Here is a 16,788-nt window from a genome sequence, read left to right as displayed (position 1 = left end):
AATGACATATCAATGTCAACTGTTCTTTTCAGGGAAGCAATCCACTTTAGACACAACACAAAGAGTAATAAAAAAAATTACCGCATAGATGCTGGGCCCAGAAGGATAATACAGCTCTTTCTTGACATTGGCCATCCAATGCTGATTATCTGCTGCTCACAAAAAACCTGTTTCCCAACATCCCACTGAACAAGTCCCATAGTAACAAAGCTTACTGCTCACGGGGCCTCAGAACTGACACACCGCCAATCTTGACAACATCAAATGCCTCATCATAATCCTCATCTTCATTCGTGGTAACATCACTTTCCACAGCCGGTATACTGTACGTCAACTGCAAATGGCGGTTGAAACAGTTGATTGTAGTGTTTCCTGTCTTTTGAGGAGTTGTATGCAGTGAGGATTTGATGGCATCAAGTAGAATATTGTCTAAAAATGCAACCACATCAGTCTTGCGAGGCGTCCATTGCAATGGTTCAGATGCCATGACGCGCGAATTTTCGCGCAAGACGACGAATCGGAAGAGTTTTGAGTCGGTAAGAACACCAAAAACAGCGGAAGAGTTCTTCTTGCTTTGAACGCGCGCCTCCTGGATAGCATGGAGATACACTAACAGCTGAGCCATGTTCCGGTCGGATGAGACATCAGTCTTAGCCTCGATCACTACCAGCATCTGCTCCAACTTATCAAGTTCGGTCATATAGCCAAGGGACCAGTCGGCTCGGCCGGAAATCTTTCCCCCGCCACGATCTTTGCTGATATTCACCATCACGGGAACTTCATATCCGACGGACAGTCGGCAATTTGCTTCAGTATCATCGAGCTGATCAAAGCGGTCTGCAAGTAAAATGTCAAACAAAGTGCGCGCAGAAGGTTCACGTTGAAACTTTGATAACCTTGGGGAGTGCTTGAGCTTATCAATCGCGAGAGCTAGGATTTAGTCAATACTAAACTTCGGTCTCCCACCAGTCAGGGGACAATTTACCCGCCCACGAAGAGAGTGGCTTTTGGGTGCTGTATTTCATTTGATCCTCTGTCAACTCCCAATAATATTGAGGATGATCATCAATGAAATCGATGCCGAGCTTATCAATAACAAGACTGAGTGTGAGTTTTGAAGATTGGTATATTGGTTCCACTGAGTTATGAGAGATTGATTGTAGGATTGATTCGAGAAACGGCTGCAATGCACTCATTTCAGGCGCGAGGCCTGTTGCTAGCAGCATCTGTAATGCTGAAATGGATGATGGAAAACGAGCTATTGCATCCGTAAGGTCGTAGTGGACGTGGCTTCTGTCGAGCTTCTGCTTTTTGCTAGGTAGAGACATGCTGGAGGGCTCTCTGAATGTAACAAAGCTAAGATAGATCTGATTGTGAAGTTGAGATTCACAGATAAGGCACGAAGTGAGAGATGAGCTTGTTGCAAGCGCAAGTTCTCAGATGCCTTGTTGGGGCTGCCGTAATTCTGTGGGATGGTTAATCTGTTCATTGTGCGGTCGCTAGCTAACTATATAAGGCTAATCACGTGCGGTGGAGGGCATCCTGGGCAACCAGTGTCCAACACCAATGGAATTGTGAGCGAGGGGTTATATAACATCTGTGTGACTAGTGATTTTAGATTGCCACAAATTTACTCGAGTTGTCTGTTGGTCAAACCATGTCCAGTGCTTGATAATGTGCGTCCGACGGTTGGTCACTCTTGATGCACGTGTCCCGAATTCCTGGGCGCATCCAGTTAGTTAAAATGTCACCTACTAGAGATCTGTAGTATTGATTAAAGTTACCTAGGGGTGCTCTCAAGTGTGTAGAGACGCGACCAGGCGTCAAGAAGCCAATGGTAGCGGTTGTTTGTGATCCATGGACGATGCTCAACCATATGCGTATTAAGTTTAGGGACGAGGTTTGCTCAAGTTGCCTAATGCAGGATTGTGTTTTATACCTGAGATAGTGTGAATAATGGGCCCATGGAGCCGGAAAATTAGTATATTGATGGGAATTCTGAGCGTAAATGGATTCAGGAGCGTGACGCGAGCGAACTCAAAAGATCGTTTTAAGCCTTAACAGGCCATACTTGATGTGTTTTAGTGGAGGTATCATGGCGATGATTATGATTATGATGACGATGAGGATGATTCTGATGGTGATGGATGATTCGGATGATGCACAGTAATGAACAGGATGACAGCGCATTTCAAGTGCAGTTGACACTGTAGAAAGTGACTGGCCGGCTGTGTCACTCGTAACTCATCTGGATATGGGATGAAGATCAAATGAAATGGAGGAGAAGGAAGGTAATCCGGATTGCGTAGTAGAGTTGTCACGGTTACCATTGATCGATATGGCTTGTTTTACATATCAGCTAATGTATCAGATTCCTGCTTGTCTTTTGTACTGTGGAAGGAAATAAAATGAAAAAATGCATGCCCACCTGTTTTAATATGTTTCAAGCCGTGGCCGGGTTTTGTTTGAGATGCCACCCTTTGAAGGCACCTGACTTCCCCGTCCAGCTTCAGCTTCAGCTTCACCTCAACCTTCGTCCCACCAGATATTTATATCAACCGAAGCATCGACTGTCCCAAATAATCACCATCTATTATCGACTTACACTGCTACCAATTCGTGTTCTATCTTACTCACATCCCATATCTTTCTCCACTAGACCCTTGATTCCGCCGCCATCTACCTCATTGTCCTCCGCAATTCTTCCAGACCTCTTATCACAGAGCTTGCTGACTGCGTACATCCATGAGGTGTCTCTGCTTAAATCCACTTCCTAGATAACCTGTAGCTTTGACAGTACCGGCATTGCTCGAGGACTTGAGGGATTCCCCCTCTCCCGATTTGTGCTTTCAAGGCTTGTCCCCAATTCCCCTGGTCCATCATGAAGGCTACTCCTCTCCTTATCTCCTGGCACGACGACAACGCCCCCATCTACTCCACTCACTTCGATCCTCATGGCAAAGGCCGACTAGCCACAGCGGGCAAGTACGTATATTATTACTTTTTTTTTTTTTTTTTTAATGAAATAAGATTGTTGCTAATGCTAAATTCTACCAGTGACAACAATGTTCGAGTACGAAAATCTACACTCCTCCTTCTGCACCCTCGCTCAGGACACCCTCCCAAGCTGACATAAAGTAAAGTTATGGAAAATCGAAACAAGCGGCGAAGAGCGAAGAGTTACATACCTTTCAACCCTCATAAAGCACACACAGGCGGTAAATGTTGTCCGATTCAGCCCTAAAGGTATTTTCACGGCGCCCCATCCGCTTCAGCCCGGAATCTTCTGTTAATATTGAAAATATACGATATAGGCGAAATGCTAGCCTCCGCTGGGGACGATGGTAACGTGCTGCTCTGGGTCCCCTCAGAACTACAGCCACATGGAGGAGGCCTGAGTGAAGACCGATCTGACGACAAGGAGACATGGCGAGTGAAACATATGTGCAGATCTTCTGGGGCGGAAATATACGATCTGGCGTGGTCTCCAGATGGTGTCTTCTTCATAACAGGCAGCATGGATAATATCGCGCGAATATATAACGCGCAAACGGGTACGGAGCAGTTTTAACTAACTCCTTGATCTTTTTTTTTTTAAAAAAGTACCGAAACTAAGATGATTAACCTTGGACTGGCATTTGTAGGCCAAATGGTTCGCCAAATTGCAGAACATTCACACTACGTCCAGGGGGTTGCATGGGACCCTCTCAATGAGTTTGTCGCAACTCAATCTTCCGACCGATCGGTGCATATTTACACTCTGAAGACGAAGGACGGACAGTTCACGCTCACATCCCACGGCAAATTTGTCAAAATGGACCTCCCCGCCCGCCGCATATCCTCAAGTAGTCCAGTTCCCCCCGATGTTCTTGGTCTTAGAACTCAATCCTCAACCAATGATTCTCTAGCAATATCTTCACCTGTCCCTTCAGCCCCTGGAACGCCAATGACTACAGCATTGCCTATGGACCCCCCGCCAGTATCTCATAGTCGTCGTTCTTCCTTTGGCTCCTCCCCATCAATGCGGCGCTCAGCATCTCCAGCACCTTCCATGCCGCTTCCGGCCGTGAAACCGTTGGAGGTATCCTCTCCAGGTCTTATCGGAGGGCTAGGAGTGAAAAATGCTAGCATCTATGCAAATGAAACATTCACGTCCTTTTTTAGAAGGCTGACATTTGCGCCAGACGGGAGCTTGCTTTTCACACCGGCTGGACAATACAAAACTTCACACGGGCCCCACGGCGATCCTCCTAAGACCAGTGAAGAAGTGATAAATACCGTATATATTTACACTCGAGCCGGTTTTAATAAGCCTCCAATTGCCCATCTGCCGGGGCAGAAGAAGCCGTCGGTAGCTGTGAAATGCTCTCCTGTTTTCTATGCGTTACGCCAGGGTACCAAGCCCACCCGACATATCACGCTCGACACATCGTCCGGCGAAGACGCTTTCCCATCACTCCCTGATTCCGCACTTCCGGCCATTACCCCAACAAAGAGCTCCTTTATGGAACCCCCGCCTCCCTTAAACACCTCGACATCTGACCTTTCTCGTCCTCTCACTTCTCCCAAGACCACTGAACCGGAAATTTGTGCCGTACAAGGAGGGCCTAGCCCAGCCTTTGCGCTGCCGTACCGGATAATTTATGCTGTTGCAACTCAGGATGCGGTTCTAGTCTATGATACCCAGCAACAAACGCCAATATGCATAGTGAGCAATCTACACTACGCGACATTTACTGATTTAACTTGGTAAGTCCTCCCCTGTGTTTGAATCCTACACGCAAACATCGAATGCTAACCTGTGGCAACCAGGTCCAATGACGGCCTTACATTAATAATGAGCTCATCGGACGGATTCTGCTCAACCCTGGCCTTCTCTCCAGGAGAGCTCGGCCAAATCTACCGCTCCAGCACAAGCGAGAAGGGCCAGCATGCCCAGCATGTCTCCACTACCTCCTCCACAACCACCACCCCTCTGCCCACACCCACCTTCGCAACATCTCCTTCCCTCTCCAAACTGAACCCCACATTCTCAGCCCCTACACCCCCTTGCACAACAACTTCAACCACAACCCCCATCACCCCGGCCCGGCCCACTAGCCCAACCGGTTCCGCAACCTCATCCATAACACAGGTCTCCACAGGCATTCCTCCAATTTCAACCTCAGCCTCCGGCCCGGGCTCTAATTCTAACTGCACAGTCATAAATAACCCAACTCCCACACTCGGCTCCGTTCCATCCGTAACAGCCACAAACTCCGCGCCACCACCGTTCCCACAAGCCGGCCTCCCGCTAAGCACTCCACCACAAACCCCCATGTCCGGCGTCTCCCACAGCGCTACGAGCTCCGTCAGCGGCAGCGTGTTGGGAAAACGGGACATATGCGGCGTGAGCGAGTCTGAGAGGGACGAGGCCAGGGACAGCGGGCGTGGGGATAATGGAGCGGATGCGGATGGGGAAGTAATCGCTGCTGTGCCAGCGGCGAAGAAGAGGCGGATTGCGCCAACGTTGATTTCTGGGGAAGACACGCCAACAGACGCACCTGCCCCGCCAACCAGTGCGGAAAAATAAATTCAATTTAATCAAGCCCCAAAAAGCGGATAGTGGGGACATGAGTATGACGCCTCAGACGGGTTGGCTATTTATTTTTGTTTCGATTTGCTTTCTGCGTGTTTCGGTAATAATGCTTGACTGGTACAAGTATTATTTCCGACAATATTTGTTTTCTTTTTCTATTATTTGTTTTTATTATTGCGGTTTTCCATCGAGGTTAGTATTTGGGCGGGCCTTGTTGTTTTTTGCTCTCACCTTTTTAGCAGTTACTACTTTTGTAACCCTTTGCTCCCTACGGCCTTACCTATCTGTACAGAAACTTTATTGTCTATTCTCCTCATTTCCCCCTTTTTTCGAAACTGACGCATATTTTGGTCTCCCAGTAGTACACAACAAAGTATTGGTTATGCGGATTTCCACTTCTACATTACGCTTTTTATCTTTCAGTTTTACTACTCTATTTTTCTCCTTTTTTTTTCCCTTTGCTCTCTCCCCAGTTTGCCATAGTAGTTACACAGCTTTCTCCTTTTTGTTTCTTCTATATATCATTCATGCTATTACTCTTATCGCCAAATGAAATGCTGATATGCCTACTGCTTCTGTTACTAGTATATAACAAAATCCTTTCCCCAGGGTTTTTGGGTGGGGGGTATGACGATTATGTATATTCTTCCTACTCTTGTCTCAAATTTTCTATTTCCATCTCTACAACCCGGCCATTCTCTCTCTCTCTCTCTCTCTCTCTCTTTTTTTTTTTTTCACGCTTTTTCCCTTTCCTGATTCACATACTCCTCTTCTCAGCTATGAGCTACTGTCACACTTCCAACTTTTGCTCCCCTCCCCACGTTCGCCATCATCGCTTTGTGTTAAGTTTCTCGAATCTCCTTGTTTAGTTCCTGCAAACAAAAAATGACCAAAAGAGAAACTCCCTCATTCTTAGCCAGTTTTCTGCATTATTATTATTATTACTATTATTATTTGTTAGCATTAGTTGAGCTATTATTGTTATTGAACATTGCAACACACACGCGCGTCCACATCATCCATTCAGGGTAAATTAAGCCAGGCTTAGGGTAACAATTTTTTAGTTATGGTTGTTACTTTATAACAACCACCCGCAGATATACACTCGAGATATATATGTGTATAGATATATATATCCTATACAAAATACATAATAGGCAGCCTGCATGTAATGTGTAGAGTAGTGTGTATGCCCTGCGCCACCCACTGTACAATTGACATGTTTTTTTTTAATCCAGACAAGCCAAAAACAAAATTAACAAAACATAACAAAGCAAATACATATACAGAGAAGAGAAGAAAGGAGTGCGACATAACAGCATGCTCATTGTGTTGTTTTTGAAGGGGGTGTGAAAGGGGATTAACAGCTTGTTCAAAATTAGTGTAGTTGCACAAAAGTGGGTGAGGTCGCTTACACAGTCTATAGATATAAATACGAATCCCGATCAGACAGCAAAGGCAGTCACAGTATGCAGGTGAAGCAAATCAAGAGCAGTCTGATAAAGATTTTTTTTCCTTTTTTTTCTTCTCTTTTTTTTTGTTTGACATTCAAAAATCAAATTGTGAACAGATAATTTGAGGAAAACAAAATGAAATAACTAGTATGCAGAACTGGTGTGAAATAGAAGTTCTGGATTCATGCACGTGCGTCTTCGAGAAGTGGTGACGGATTAATGCATAGTTGTTATAGATGGAGAAGGGACATGGGATGAGAAAAAATACAGCTAAAATCAAGGTGTAGGAAGGGAATAATTTCGTAGGATAAGACATTAATAACACTTTCCTTCCGTTTTTTCTTTTTCTTTTGACGTAAACAAACAAGTCAGTGGATAGAAAGGGTGAGTTTTGGTAAAAGCGGTTGCAGAATTAATGTGTAGAATCAGTAAACAAACCAAATTAATCGCGATAAAATAAAGAATAGTATAGCGTATCGTATTGAACGGGTTAGGAAGAGCAGCTGAGACAGGAGAAATACGCAGGATAATGCAAGGATAATGGAATGGAGAAAACGAAAACAAGAGACCATGTATGTGCAAGTCATCCTCAGATCCGGCAATATCCATCCAGCGATTTAACATCTCACCAAAATTTGCACGGGGTTCTGGACACTCTTCCTACCATGATCTTCGGCTCCCACTATGCTAACTGGCTGGTTCGTGTGAACGTTGTAGTCGTGATACAAATATTGATATATATACTTTCGTCCAACCGACTAAGCGTCAAGAGAAATAGATTCCGCGCTTAGTATCCATTGGCGCTTAGCAGCGGCCGCTGTGCTTCGGGTATACCAGGTGTCAGATCCCGATATCCGAATCTCGTCACTATCATTGCCATTTTCATTATCGCTCGTACAGTCACCGTCGGCCCGGCCGAAGTCATCTTCCTGGCCATCTCCAACACGAAAAATGTCGAAGGGAGTCACACGCCTTACTTCGGAATCACACACGACTCCACGTTGCTCGTCAATGTCAGTGGGATCGGCGACCAGAGTCGGGAATTTCGGAAGCGAAGTGGACTGGTTGACAACAGTTTTCGGGGTAAGAATCATTGGTGTCGATGTTAGGGCGGGATTAAAGCGGCGGAGCCGCGTGCGGAAGTACTGGAACGTCATAGGTGACAAAGGGCTGAGGTTGGCTCTGTCTTCGTTCTATATATAGGCATACAGGAATTAGAATTTGTTTTCGCGCATAGGTGAACATTAGACCAAAGGACACAATGAGCTGATGGCGGTAATAAAAGAATAAACCCACAAATAAATGATGGTATAAATGTCAATATATAGCAAGGATCATGGAATGTCCAAGAATTGCTCGGGCTTAGTAACTCTGAGCGGATACGATCGCAGGCTGTAGTTATCAGTGTAAGTAAGTTTAGATCCAAAATAAATGGCCAATATATTGATATCAGTAGATACGATAGCTTTCCTCGTAAGGACTGCATAGAAGAATATGAAAAGGGGAGGTGGCAACAAAAACTTACAGGACTATTCAACATGCTGTTCCGCTTGTTTCTGCCTTTCTTAATGTGGCTCTTCAAGGCGCTCGAATCGAGAGGCTTCAACAGCTCGAAGCTGCAAAGTAATTCAGCAGAAACCGACATAATTGCGCCCCAGTTATCGAATTCGCCGCAATACTGCAGAAGAAATGTTAGATATCAACTAGTGGTAGGAAAATAAATAGAGAGACTAAAAATAGGACTAAAATTTTTACATTTGGAGCAGAGAACACGGTTACTAGGATCCGATCGTTGAAGAACTCATAGCCATCCTCGACAACCATATGCGCGCGGCACACAAGATCAAAGTCATGGCGTTGTAGAAAATCCATGATGACTTTCTTCCCGAAGCAATAACTCACGCCTCTCTCGTTGGGTTCCCAATCATTGTCCATATCAGCGGGATCACTCCAAAGAAGATCGTTAAGTAATCCATAATCGGGAACGTCTGTTGGGCGGGCAATTCCACGGATGTCATCCATATGGGCCAAGCTTGGTGAGAGCCCACCATGAACGCAAAAGATCTTGCCAGCGACAATGGAGGCAATTGGCAAGCAGTTAAACGTATCGACGAACGTTTTCCAGATTTTGATATTACATCTGCGCTTGCACTCGTCGTAAAACCCGTAGACTCGAGTCACATTGGCGCACTCGTGGTTTCCCCGGAGTAGAAAGAAGTTTTCGGGATATTTCAATTTGTAACACAACAGGAGTAGGATTGTCTCCAAACTCTGTTTGCCGCGGTCGACATAGTCGCCGAGAAAGAGGTAATTAGCGGCTGGGGGAAAGCCACACATTTCAAACAACCGAATTAAGTCGGTATATTGACCATGGACATCTCCCACAATCTTCACAGGCGCCGAAAGTTCAAGTAAAGCTGGCTGGCTAAGGAGCACTTCACGAGCTGCCATGCAGATAGCGATTATTTCAGCATTTTTCAAACAGACAGCCTTGGTGACCTTCGTTGAATATCCTGCGTCAAGAAGCCTTGTAATCATGTCATCGACATCAATCGATTTCAGAGCACCAATTCCCATTCCAGGCGAACCATTTGTGATTGACTGGCTTGTAACCGCGACGTCTTGCAGAACAGGATTTATAGCTCCTTCTCTCTTTATGAGGATAGATTCTCCAGGCTTCACATGAATGGAGGATGGGGTTGGACGGGAAGGGGGAGTGTCGGAAACATGGCCAACCTCGCCAGATCTGCGTACTTCATTGATGTTTTTATGGCCGTGGCCTAGGGAAGCGGACTGGGAAGGTGATGGAGGAGGGTCTGGAGCATCCACATAGGAACGCTGGTCATCCGCTGTTGTGGGCGTGGGAGGGATTGTAGAGGAGACTGCGGAGATACGATTAGCTCGGGAATTAGCGGACTTCGCACTTGTTGCGGATTTGATGGAGCCTGCATCTGATTTGTCCGGTGAACCGTTCTCAGCACGCGATAGGGTGGAGATTGAGCCTCGGGGGCTATCGTTCTTATCGTTTTTTCCACCGGGGATTTTGGAGCGGATGGAGCCACGGATGGAACGACCCGAATCGCGAGTGTCCGTCCGAGAGAAAGAAGGGTAAGATTGGAGACTTTCGCCGGGCTTCTCTACAGATAAAGGTGCACCATCACTGCGTTTCGATTGTTGCTGACCCATCGTACGTGGGCAACGCGCGTTTAGGTGTCACAGGCAGAACACGGAAAATTAGTGGTAGGAGAAAGCCAGGAAGCAGGGAGGTATGCCAGCCGCCGTATCTGTGGGTTATCCTCAAGGTCAAACTTCTGGTTACGACTGGCAGGAAGTTCTTTTCAACGAGTGCGATCGGCCACAGGTTACGGCGGCCGGAAAAGCGTGGAAAGGAAGAACAAGAAACTACTCTCCACAAAGGGTCTTGTCAACGCCACTCGCGTCGCTGTAGTGGGAATTTCGATGCTCAGTTGTTGATCCACGGTTTCGTAGGGGAAAAAAAGCGGGAGATGAAAATGGTTTCGATGGTGACGTATCTCCAGGATGGAAATGCTCAACTGATCATCTGGAGGTCACTTTAAAACAAGCGGGATGCGAAATAGAGCTATCTTGCGGCTGAGCAAGGAGGATACGGGAGTGTTTGGCAGCGAACTCGTTCAGTAAAAGCACTGGTGTAGGGATAATGTTTTTATCTAAGATGTCAGCAGAATGTATTGGGATAAGGTAGGAGGATAACCAGGATAAGAGGGAAATGGCGGGAGGAAGGGAAATGGAGGGGTAGCGGCAAGCGACGATTATAGCCTACAACAATAATAATACATACTAGAGGCGAAGCCTGGAGGAGAGGAGGTTCAGGGAGGCTGGGTGAGATATTTGCCTCCCAGGTGGACAAGACCAGTCGATCTGTACGATGGGACAATACAATGGTACAGTGGCGGGTGAGATCCCAGGCGAATCTCCGCCTCAAACAGAGCGAGGCACCAGACGGAGTCGGTAGGACGGCCAGACACAAGGCAGCAGATGTCTGTGAGACGCCAGTAAGGTGGTGAAGTGGTGAGGTGGTGAAATAGCGAAATGGTGAAGTGGTGAAGTGGTAAAGCGGAAGTTGTTGAAGGCGAGGACATCTAGAACTCTTTCTATTCTGGGGAGGGCCCAGCTGACTCATCGCGGCCCGGCGGAGCATAATCGGGCCGAGTCTAGATCGCTCTCGCAATTACGTAAGACGACATATCCCATGAGCTATCAGGCTAGTATGGCTAGTATAGGTTCCTCCCTGCGATTGTCAATGGGATGTTGGTGGACTGAAAATGTGTGGATGTGATCAAGAAGAACAACACTGCGGTTCATCCATTGGGAGGCCCACTGAGCGACCGGCAGCGGTAAGATACTACATGCCCAGACATCGAAGTGTGACAGCATATCTGCCACCAATCCACTCATCCCTCAGAACGCCCTTCCCAGAGGTTTAGCTGATGCGCTAGTCATGGAATCGGTTTTTACTTTGGTCGCTCCAGTTATCCATCTGACGAAAAGGTCAGACGAAATCTGATGCCATTCCAGGCCTCCCGCTATCCGACATATGGACAGGCGATTCCCACAAACAGCTGTCTCAGTGTGAAAGTCTTTGAAAGAGGACGTAGAAACAAACGCCAGTGCACGTGGTCCATTGCAAGATTCCGCTCCGGGTATCACCGCTCCGCTTGGCGCAGAGTATGTGCCCGAACCACGCTCAGGCCCCGATCGCTTACCACGAGGGAAAGGATGACAACCCGTGGCATTCGAAACCCACCAGCTCGTTTGCGAGACTTGCACAGCATGCGATGCCCAGGCCCGTGGAATATGACCAGTTTCCTAGAACCTTGGCATTGAAGCCAAAGCAGAAAATGTGTTTCAAGACCATATATCTACTCCGAATCTTTCTAGATATAGAAGCTTATTAGGTCTGTGGCATTTTAGGTACCCTCCCACAAGCCGCACCCAAAGGCTCCCATCTGACATCGCTCCTACATGACTGAATCTCGGAGGATGGGGGGATAGTTCAGGCCAGCTCCATGACTGGCTTGAGGCGGAGATTAGCCACATCACCCTCCGCCAAGCATGCCACTCGGGTCTTGTCTTGAACGTCCTTTTGCTTGGCATGTCAGTCCCGCCAGTTTCAATAACGCTACAATCGAATGATGTGAATGGAGTTGGCAGGAGTAGATTGTTACGGCTTCTCCACCAACTCATCAATAGAATGCAAATGCAGTGGCTGAATGCTGGAGCATCTTCCCGGGGGAAAACATCAGTATTGTTGACTTTTGATGACCAATAACCAATATCGCGTATGCGGGCGGACATAAACAGGCATACCCTCTCGTCCTCAATTCACAGGGTTTGGGGTTGGGACTCCGATCCGGAGAAATTCACACCCTTCGACCGGTTTCTCCCGTTGGTGGCGCTCTGTCTCGAATTCGCGCGGAGTTGGCTGTTGCTTGTCCTGAATGAATTAACGTCAAATCATGCATAACCATGCGTTACAACTGGACAAGTTTGGCTGAAAGTTGAGATAGGAAAAGGCAACCTCAAAAAGCCTCCATTGGGACATGTCATATGACATGTGTAATTGAACTTCAGGAGGCTTGTGGCATACTAACCAATAATATGATGTCTTTGTTCCTTTTCTTTTTTTTGTTCTTTCTTTTCTTTCTTTTTTTATCTAAAGGGAATGATCCACGACACCAGTGAATTAAAATTATACCCGATTTTAGCGGATCAATTGCCGAATTTCGGCCTAGAATCTTCCAGTGAGCTAAAAACAGAGAATAACGGTGAATTCCTGCGCCAGCGCCATTTACTCTGCACTTTAGGGTTCAGAATCCCGCTCATATGCATATACAGGGATAGTATGGGGGGGACTCTCTCCCCCAGGACGTACTTGATCCTGACCTCGAAACGTAACACATACGCTATCTAATCGTTATCTGACGAGGAAATCTCCTGCCCTCTACGATGTATAGCCGGGATGCCCTGAATCGTAGATAGCTTCGTGGCTGGAACTCACTGGTTACTCCGATTTGTTAGATTATAGAACAATGATATAGCAAACCGTTGGTTGCAACTATTGACTCTGATGGATGGTATCTTGATTTCATAGCGAGAAAAATAATGGGGGAAGGCAGGCAGTCCAGCAAAAAACAATGAAATTGTTAACATAAAGAGGCATCATCAAGCCTTCCAGCATCATCCTCATGCCATCCCTTGTGTGTACTGTATATACATCCAACATATATGCCCCCACGTAGGCTACTTTTGTAGGTAGGCGTCAGCACCAGCTGAGACGGTTGGATATAGAACATATATATTAGCACCGGTTGGTTGCACGGAGCATCCTGAGAGTGAGAGCCACCTTGCACTCCCTTTTGGATGAAGCGTTGGTAGAGAAAACGGTCAGGGACACTAGGGGCGCAGTGTGGGGATAGAAGAACCCCCCTTATCCCCGATCTTGCCCACATCTGGGCCCGCGTGGATCACAATGGGAACACCATTCTTGCGCTCAGAGAATGCAGCCCTGAGAAGTGCTGTGCCATATTCTATACGCTCGAGACCCATGGCGTTCGCTTTGGCCCTTTTTGCCAATGAGCAACCGGGCTATCTCAGTGTGTCTCTGAGCAACAGCCGTTGATAGCGCCGTGTTTTATCGCCAATTACACAAATTGGCATCGGCGTCATCGTTGATCACAAGTTGGGTGGTCTGTTAAAAGCTTCGCCCCCCCAAGGAGCAGCGACCTGGCGACGACAAGTCGATCACAGGATTGAGATTCACTCTCTTCTCAATGAATAATTTGACTACGCCTACTCCGTAGATAGCCAAGAGAAACCATGATAATTAGCTCTGGACTGTACACCGCTCAAAAAGCAATTTCTCCACGTTTCATTCAATCAAGCTTCTGGCTCCTCGCCACCCCCTAGCTAACTAGTTGGTTGGCTGCGAAGTTGCTTATACAGATATTACATACCTGACTGGAGGCAGTCTGCCCAATGGCTGTTCTGAAAGCCTCAGCTACTTTCGATGCTACTCATGCCACGGGTTTGTGGCCTGTCCTGTGTGGTTCATTGATGTCTCGTTAGTTGATTTGCACTTACGCCGGCAAAAATAGTAGCCTGTGATCGGCTCCCAAGGAACGTCGAACGTCGCCATGCCTATCCTGTGCTGTGAAAATGTGAGTAGAATCGAAGCGCGGGTGCTCCCAGAGTGTAAGCAGGTATGATCACGGCCCGGAAGCTCTGGTGGGTGTCCTCAAGGGATGCTCCGATATAGCAAGATCATTCGCTCAATAACATGAGTAGCCAGTTTCTTTCTGTGGGGATGACGGCCACTGCGCTGAAGCTTCGATAAATAAATTTTCGGCTGAGATGTTCCTTTCAGCCCCCAAGACGTTGCATCCCCTCCGATAAGATGGTGAGGTCGAGATAATGTACTGGTACAAATTTCAAGTGGTTCTGGACTGTAATGCCTGTTTGTGGGTCTACAGGGTACGATTGCTTCGGATCGTTGCCTTGTGGGCCGGCTTTAACTATTTTCATAACTAATGTAGGGCTTTAATTGAGTGGCATTGGCCCCACATGGCTCCTTTGGAGTGCAGATCTCGTTAGCAGCTTAGAACCGACAAAATACCCTCTCGCCGCACGGTCTTCAAGTTTATGTCTGTTTGAGAAACAGCTGAAGATGAAGGCGTATCTTCTCAGTGAGCCTACAAAGATAGCCCTGCAAACTGCCAGCAGAACAGAAAATGTCCTCACCTTGGACCGTGAGAACTCATATCATCCCGGCGGCATACCCTCGCTCGTTACGCCGGGGTACCCGCAACCCGCATAACTCCCGACTGAAGCTGCACGTCAATGAGTACCGCCCGCACAGGGGCGCGCAAAAAGATGGAGGAAACCCGGATAACCCCGGCGCAACAATAATCTTCGCCCATGGAGTCGGCTCAGTCAAAGAATGCTATGAGCCATTCTTCGCTGACCTCCTCACAAACCCGCTTACACCCGCGATCCATGCGATCTGGGCCGCCGACGTCGTCAACCATGGCCAATCCTATCAACTGAATGAGCGCGAGATAGGCGACGAACATCACTGGTTCGACGGGGCGCATGATATCATGCAGCTCATCAACCACTTCCAGTCCTCAATGACGCTCCCCTTGATTGGCATCGGGCAGAGCTGGGGCTGTGTGCACCTCCTGCTTCCCGCGGCATGGCACCCGCGCATCTTTCAGGGGATCGTGCTCATGGAACCCGTGCTGGAGGTGGGATATCACCACATTGAAGAGCTGAAAGCGCGCGGTGTCCCCGGGCAGGGGCTGGCGCGGAACGTGAACATGGGTTTCTCTGTTGCGCTGATGCGAGATCGATGGGAGAGCCGTGAGGCAGCAGAGAGACACATGCGCAAGTCGAAGTACTACTCACAGTTTGACCCGCGTGTGCTAGCTCAGTCCCTACGGTATGAATTGCGCGATATGCCCGATGGAAGTGTTACGCTTGCAACACCTAGATATCAACAAGCACAACTGTTTATGCGCGCCGACCCGCCAATGAAAGGTTATCCCGCTGGGGAAGACTATGCAACGAGGGCTGAAGAGAGTTTTGTCGCACAGGGGTTTTATCGGGGTGAGCCGGCGAAGATAAAAGAGTATCTACCAGGTGTGCATTGCAAGGCGTTATATGTGTGGACTGCGGATAACAGTCCGCTTAGTACGGATTCGTACCGGAACCGGATTGTTGGGAAGACGGGAACAGGTCTCGGTGGAGGCGGAGGGGAAGCGACGGGGCAGGTGAAAGAGGTGTTTGTGGCAGCGGAGGGCCATGCCCTGCCGTTTCTTGAACCCAGAGGAACGGCCGGGGCTGTTGCGAAGTGGCTGACCAAGGAACTCAAACCACAGTGGGAGATAGAGAAAGCGCGGCAGAGAAAGGAGCCAGGTATTGATCCTATCACCGTACCCCATGAGTGGGTTCAGAGGATTTCAAAACTGTGAATTTGAATTTTCAGTTTGGGCTTTCTTCTTTCAAAATTCCTATCTTGAGGATATTTTGTTGAATAAACTCGTGAAATTAAGTTCTATTAGAACCAGAGGTACAGTCATATAAATAAGGAATTGCATCGTAGACTGCACAATAATATAAAAATTGTTAACACTTCAGTGTAATATTCCCTTAATATCTATAGACCGTTTAGCTCTCCAACCATCCAGATACCTGTATTTCACACCATGGCCAGGCTTCGTGTGAGAGCTTCTTCACTTTCTCAACAGGATGGCTAAATCTGTCAACTTTGCGGTTAGCATTTGAGCTATTCTTGTCACTCTAGTGCTGCATCATGCCGCCCTTTCCCTTGAAGTGAAGGGAAGAAGGTTTCATTATGGTCTGCGCCTGATTATGGGAGATGTGAGCATAGTTACCGCATTGCGACGCCTTGCTATCCTATCTCTTTGACCTATTTCTGCCGGCCTAGTAGTGGCTCTAATATCAGGGCCATGTAGCAACTTTCCTGACCTTCTTGGTGGAACTGTGCAAGCAGTGCATAGGTATACATTGTAACGATGATGATAAGCCTTACCCCTTACCCTAACTTTAACCCTAACCCTAACGTATACCACCAAACCATGATTTTGCTTAGTCATTGCTCTTTGACATCACCGAGAAGTTTGAAATGCAACAAAAGTTCAAGTTGATAACGGCTTCTTGCAATCTTCCACGCCGCCTGTCTTGTCTTCCACAATA

General features: G+C 47.4%; 5 protein-coding genes across 5 annotated transcripts; 3 read left to right on the top strand and 2 right to left on the bottom strand.

Annotated features, from left to right (window-relative positions):
• Positions 1-211: 211 nt before the first annotated feature.
• Positions 212-1,328, bottom strand: HCBG_07217 (uncharacterized protein; the record flags this gene model as incomplete). The annotated part of the gene is made up of 2 exons (XM_045434266.1): positions 212-930; positions 986-1,328. 2 exons carry the CDS (start codon positions 1,326-1,328, stop codon positions 212-214), a joined length of 1,062 nt encoding a protein of 353 aa, XP_045285057.1.
• Positions 1,329-2,881: 1,553 nt separating this feature from the next.
• HCBG_07216 (chromatin assembly factor 1 subunit B) lies at positions 2,882-5,572 on the top strand (the record flags this gene model as incomplete). Its single annotated transcript, XM_045434265.1, has 5 exons — positions 2,882-2,985; positions 3,164-3,246; positions 3,315-3,554; positions 3,645-4,749; positions 4,813-5,572. The coding sequence occupies 5 exons, from the start codon at positions 2,882-2,884 to the stop codon at positions 5,570-5,572; spliced, it is 2,292 nt and encodes a 763-aa protein (XP_045285056.1).
• Positions 5,573-7,790: 2,218 nt separating this feature from the next.
• Positions 7,791-11,106, bottom strand: HCBG_07215 (serine/threonine phosphatase PP-Z; the record flags this gene model as incomplete). The annotated part of the gene is made up of 5 exons (XM_045434264.1): positions 7,791-7,849; positions 7,931-8,225; positions 8,558-8,710; positions 8,788-10,721; positions 10,835-11,106. 4 exons carry the CDS (start codon positions 10,216-10,218, stop codon positions 7,791-7,793), a joined length of 1,938 nt encoding a protein of 645 aa, XP_045285054.1.
• HCBG_07214 (uncharacterized protein) lies at positions 10,545-12,024 on the top strand (the record flags this gene model as incomplete). Its single annotated transcript, XM_045434263.1, has 5 exons — positions 10,545-10,600; positions 10,856-11,066; positions 11,356-11,408; positions 11,568-11,739; positions 11,986-12,024. The coding sequence occupies 5 exons, from the start codon at positions 10,545-10,547 to the stop codon at positions 12,022-12,024; spliced, it is 531 nt and encodes a 176-aa protein (XP_045285055.1).
• A 2,681-nt stretch (positions 12,025-14,705) lies between these two features.
• Positions 14,706-16,211, top strand: HCBG_07213 (uncharacterized protein; the record flags this gene model as incomplete). Its single annotated transcript, XM_045434262.1, has 1 exon — positions 14,706-16,211. One exon carries the CDS (start codon positions 14,802-14,804, stop codon positions 16,041-16,043), a length of 1,242 nt encoding a protein of 413 aa, XP_045285053.1.
• Between the last annotated feature and the right edge of the window lie 577 nt (positions 16,212-16,788).

Source organism: Histoplasma capsulatum, assembly GCF_000150115.1.
Source record: "Histoplasma capsulatum G186AR genomic scaffold supercont2.11, whole genome shotgun sequence".
NCBI lineage: Eukaryota > Fungi > Ascomycota > Eurotiomycetes > Onygenales > Ajellomycetaceae > Histoplasma > Histoplasma capsulatum.
Note: the sequence above shows the minus strand (reverse complement) of the source record. Positions and strands in the feature narration are given on the sequence as shown.